The sequence below is a fragment of the Topomyia yanbarensis genome, unplaced genomic scaffold (assembly GCF_030247195.1).
Source record: "Topomyia yanbarensis strain Yona2022 unplaced genomic scaffold, ASM3024719v1 HiC_scaffold_20, whole genome shotgun sequence".
Classification (NCBI taxonomy): Eukaryota; Metazoa; Arthropoda; class Insecta; order Diptera; family Culicidae; genus Topomyia; species Topomyia yanbarensis.
Window position 1 is genome coordinate 1 of NW_026683382.1, and position 1,885 is coordinate 1,885.

General features: G+C 42.0%; 1 protein-coding gene across 1 annotated transcript; it reads right to left on the reverse strand.

Moving 5' to 3' along the window:
- Positions 1–314: 314 nt before the first annotated feature.
- LOC131694929 (protein lin-37 homolog) lies at positions 315–1,232 on the reverse strand. Its single transcript, XM_058983468.1, has 2 exons — positions 1,112–1,232; positions 315–1,029 (listed from the first exon to the last, which is right to left on the reverse strand). The coding sequence occupies exons 1-2, from the start codon at positions 1,149–1,151 to the stop codon at positions 401–403; spliced, it is 669 nt and encodes a 222-aa protein (XP_058839451.1). The 5' UTR covers positions 1,152–1,232; the 3' UTR covers positions 315–400.
- Between the last annotated feature and the right edge of the window lie 653 nt (positions 1,233–1,885).

Below are 1,885 nucleotides of genomic sequence, written 5' to 3' on the forward strand. Positions count from 1 at the left end.
TTTGGGAGCGAACGGTCGGAAAAATTGTGGCCAAACGTAAATCACGCCTTCAAGACCGCGACCAAGCAATCAAAACAATCTTCTTCATGTCCTAATTATTTTCCGTCTGTCTATTTGCGCTACGAGGCCAAACACCGACGCCAGACTCTATTATCTGGACTATCCAAGTCATGACTCATGGACCGAGGGACCAACGGTTTGATAGATTCTTCACCTAAGAAAAATCTTAACGGTTGAACTCAGACGAACTGGTGGATAACAGCCACGCTCACCGTCATCGTCAATGAAAACGATCAAAACTACACACAAGCATATAAAAAACCTTATTCATGCGATATATTAAAAATCTGTCAGGTTACATAAAATCTAATTTTCCTAAATTCTACCGGTACATTCACAATTACGACTTTTGGAGCAGAGCATCGAGCAACTCAAAACTGGCAGCATAACGTTGATCCACCAGCCGTCCGCGATCCTGCCACTTACGCCGAACCTGTCCCCAGTTTTGTTTGTGTTCAGCCATTAGTACCGCTTTGGAAATTGGCTCTGCATGAAAATCGATCTCCGTTCTCGGAACATCTCTATTGTGCCCTACCGGCGATGGACATCGGCTGTAAGAATACACAGCCGGGTCTGGGGCTGGCATAGCTCGAATCTCCTTTAGCTCGTGATTCCGGTACTGGTCAGCCATTTCCGCATTTCGCTCCCGTTTGATTGGCGAAGATGGACGGCTCAATCGATTCGGATTCAATCTCGGTTGGTTTTGCATCCACGAACGGCAAATTGGATAAAGCGGGGTAGATTCATCGAACCGAGCCAGATCTACACTCCGGTCAAACAGTTTCATTATGTACGACTGGTGCGGAATGGCAATTGACTCAGGTGCCGAAGTTTTCAACCGTTTTGAATATCGGATTTCGCGCTGCTCATCTGATTCGTCTCCCGCGTCGTCATCGCTTTGGGTTACGACGTCCTGGAGGGCTCCTTTGAGACGGCCCCGGGCCAGTGCGACGTTTTGCAGAGATCGGCCTATTTTTAATCGGTCCGGTGGTACAAAGGTTTATGATTTAATACAAAAACAACGAATAAGTAGTAGATTAGTATAACTTACGCTTCTCTGCCGAATCCAGCAGATTTCGGCGCATGGACATGCTAAAGCGGGAAGATGTTTTTTCAGAATAAAAAATGCCGATTGCTGCGATCCCAAATAAAGATTACAATAAACAATTTGTCGGAGTTGATGCTTGACATCGAATAGCGAAGTCAGACAGAGATGCCAGGTACTTTTTTCAAATGTCTGCAATAATAATTTTGAAAGTCTGGGAAGAACAAAAAATGTTAGGAAAGCTAGTGTAACCAAAAGCTTTTATATTCAAAAATCTGTAAATATCTGCAAACAAACTAAAAAATCTGCAAATATCTGTGTCATCAAAAAAATCTGCAGCTTAAATTAAGTCTGCGAATTTGCAGACTTGTCTGCAAATCTGGCATCACTGAAATCAGATTAACAGAATTCGACGGAATAATTTCAAATGGGCACAAATACAAAACGTAAACAAGTCGCCAGTTATACTTCGACGAGAACATTTCAAATGGGCCGATAAACAAAACGTAAACTTCAAATGGACACTAACATAGCTTTATACATACCTTAAATAAGCCGATTCTGAAACCTGGCTGTTAGGGAAATAATGGATTATCGAAAAGGCACATAAGCAAAATAACTTGTTTTGCTTATGTTCCCTTTCACTTCCCCTCAAAAATTAACGGCTCATAAACACCAAACAACAAAACGGAAAAATTTGTTTATGGGCCCTTTTCTTAATGAAAAAGACTATACTTGAAAAGGGAACAAAAACATCGCAACACCAAGAAAGGGATCAAA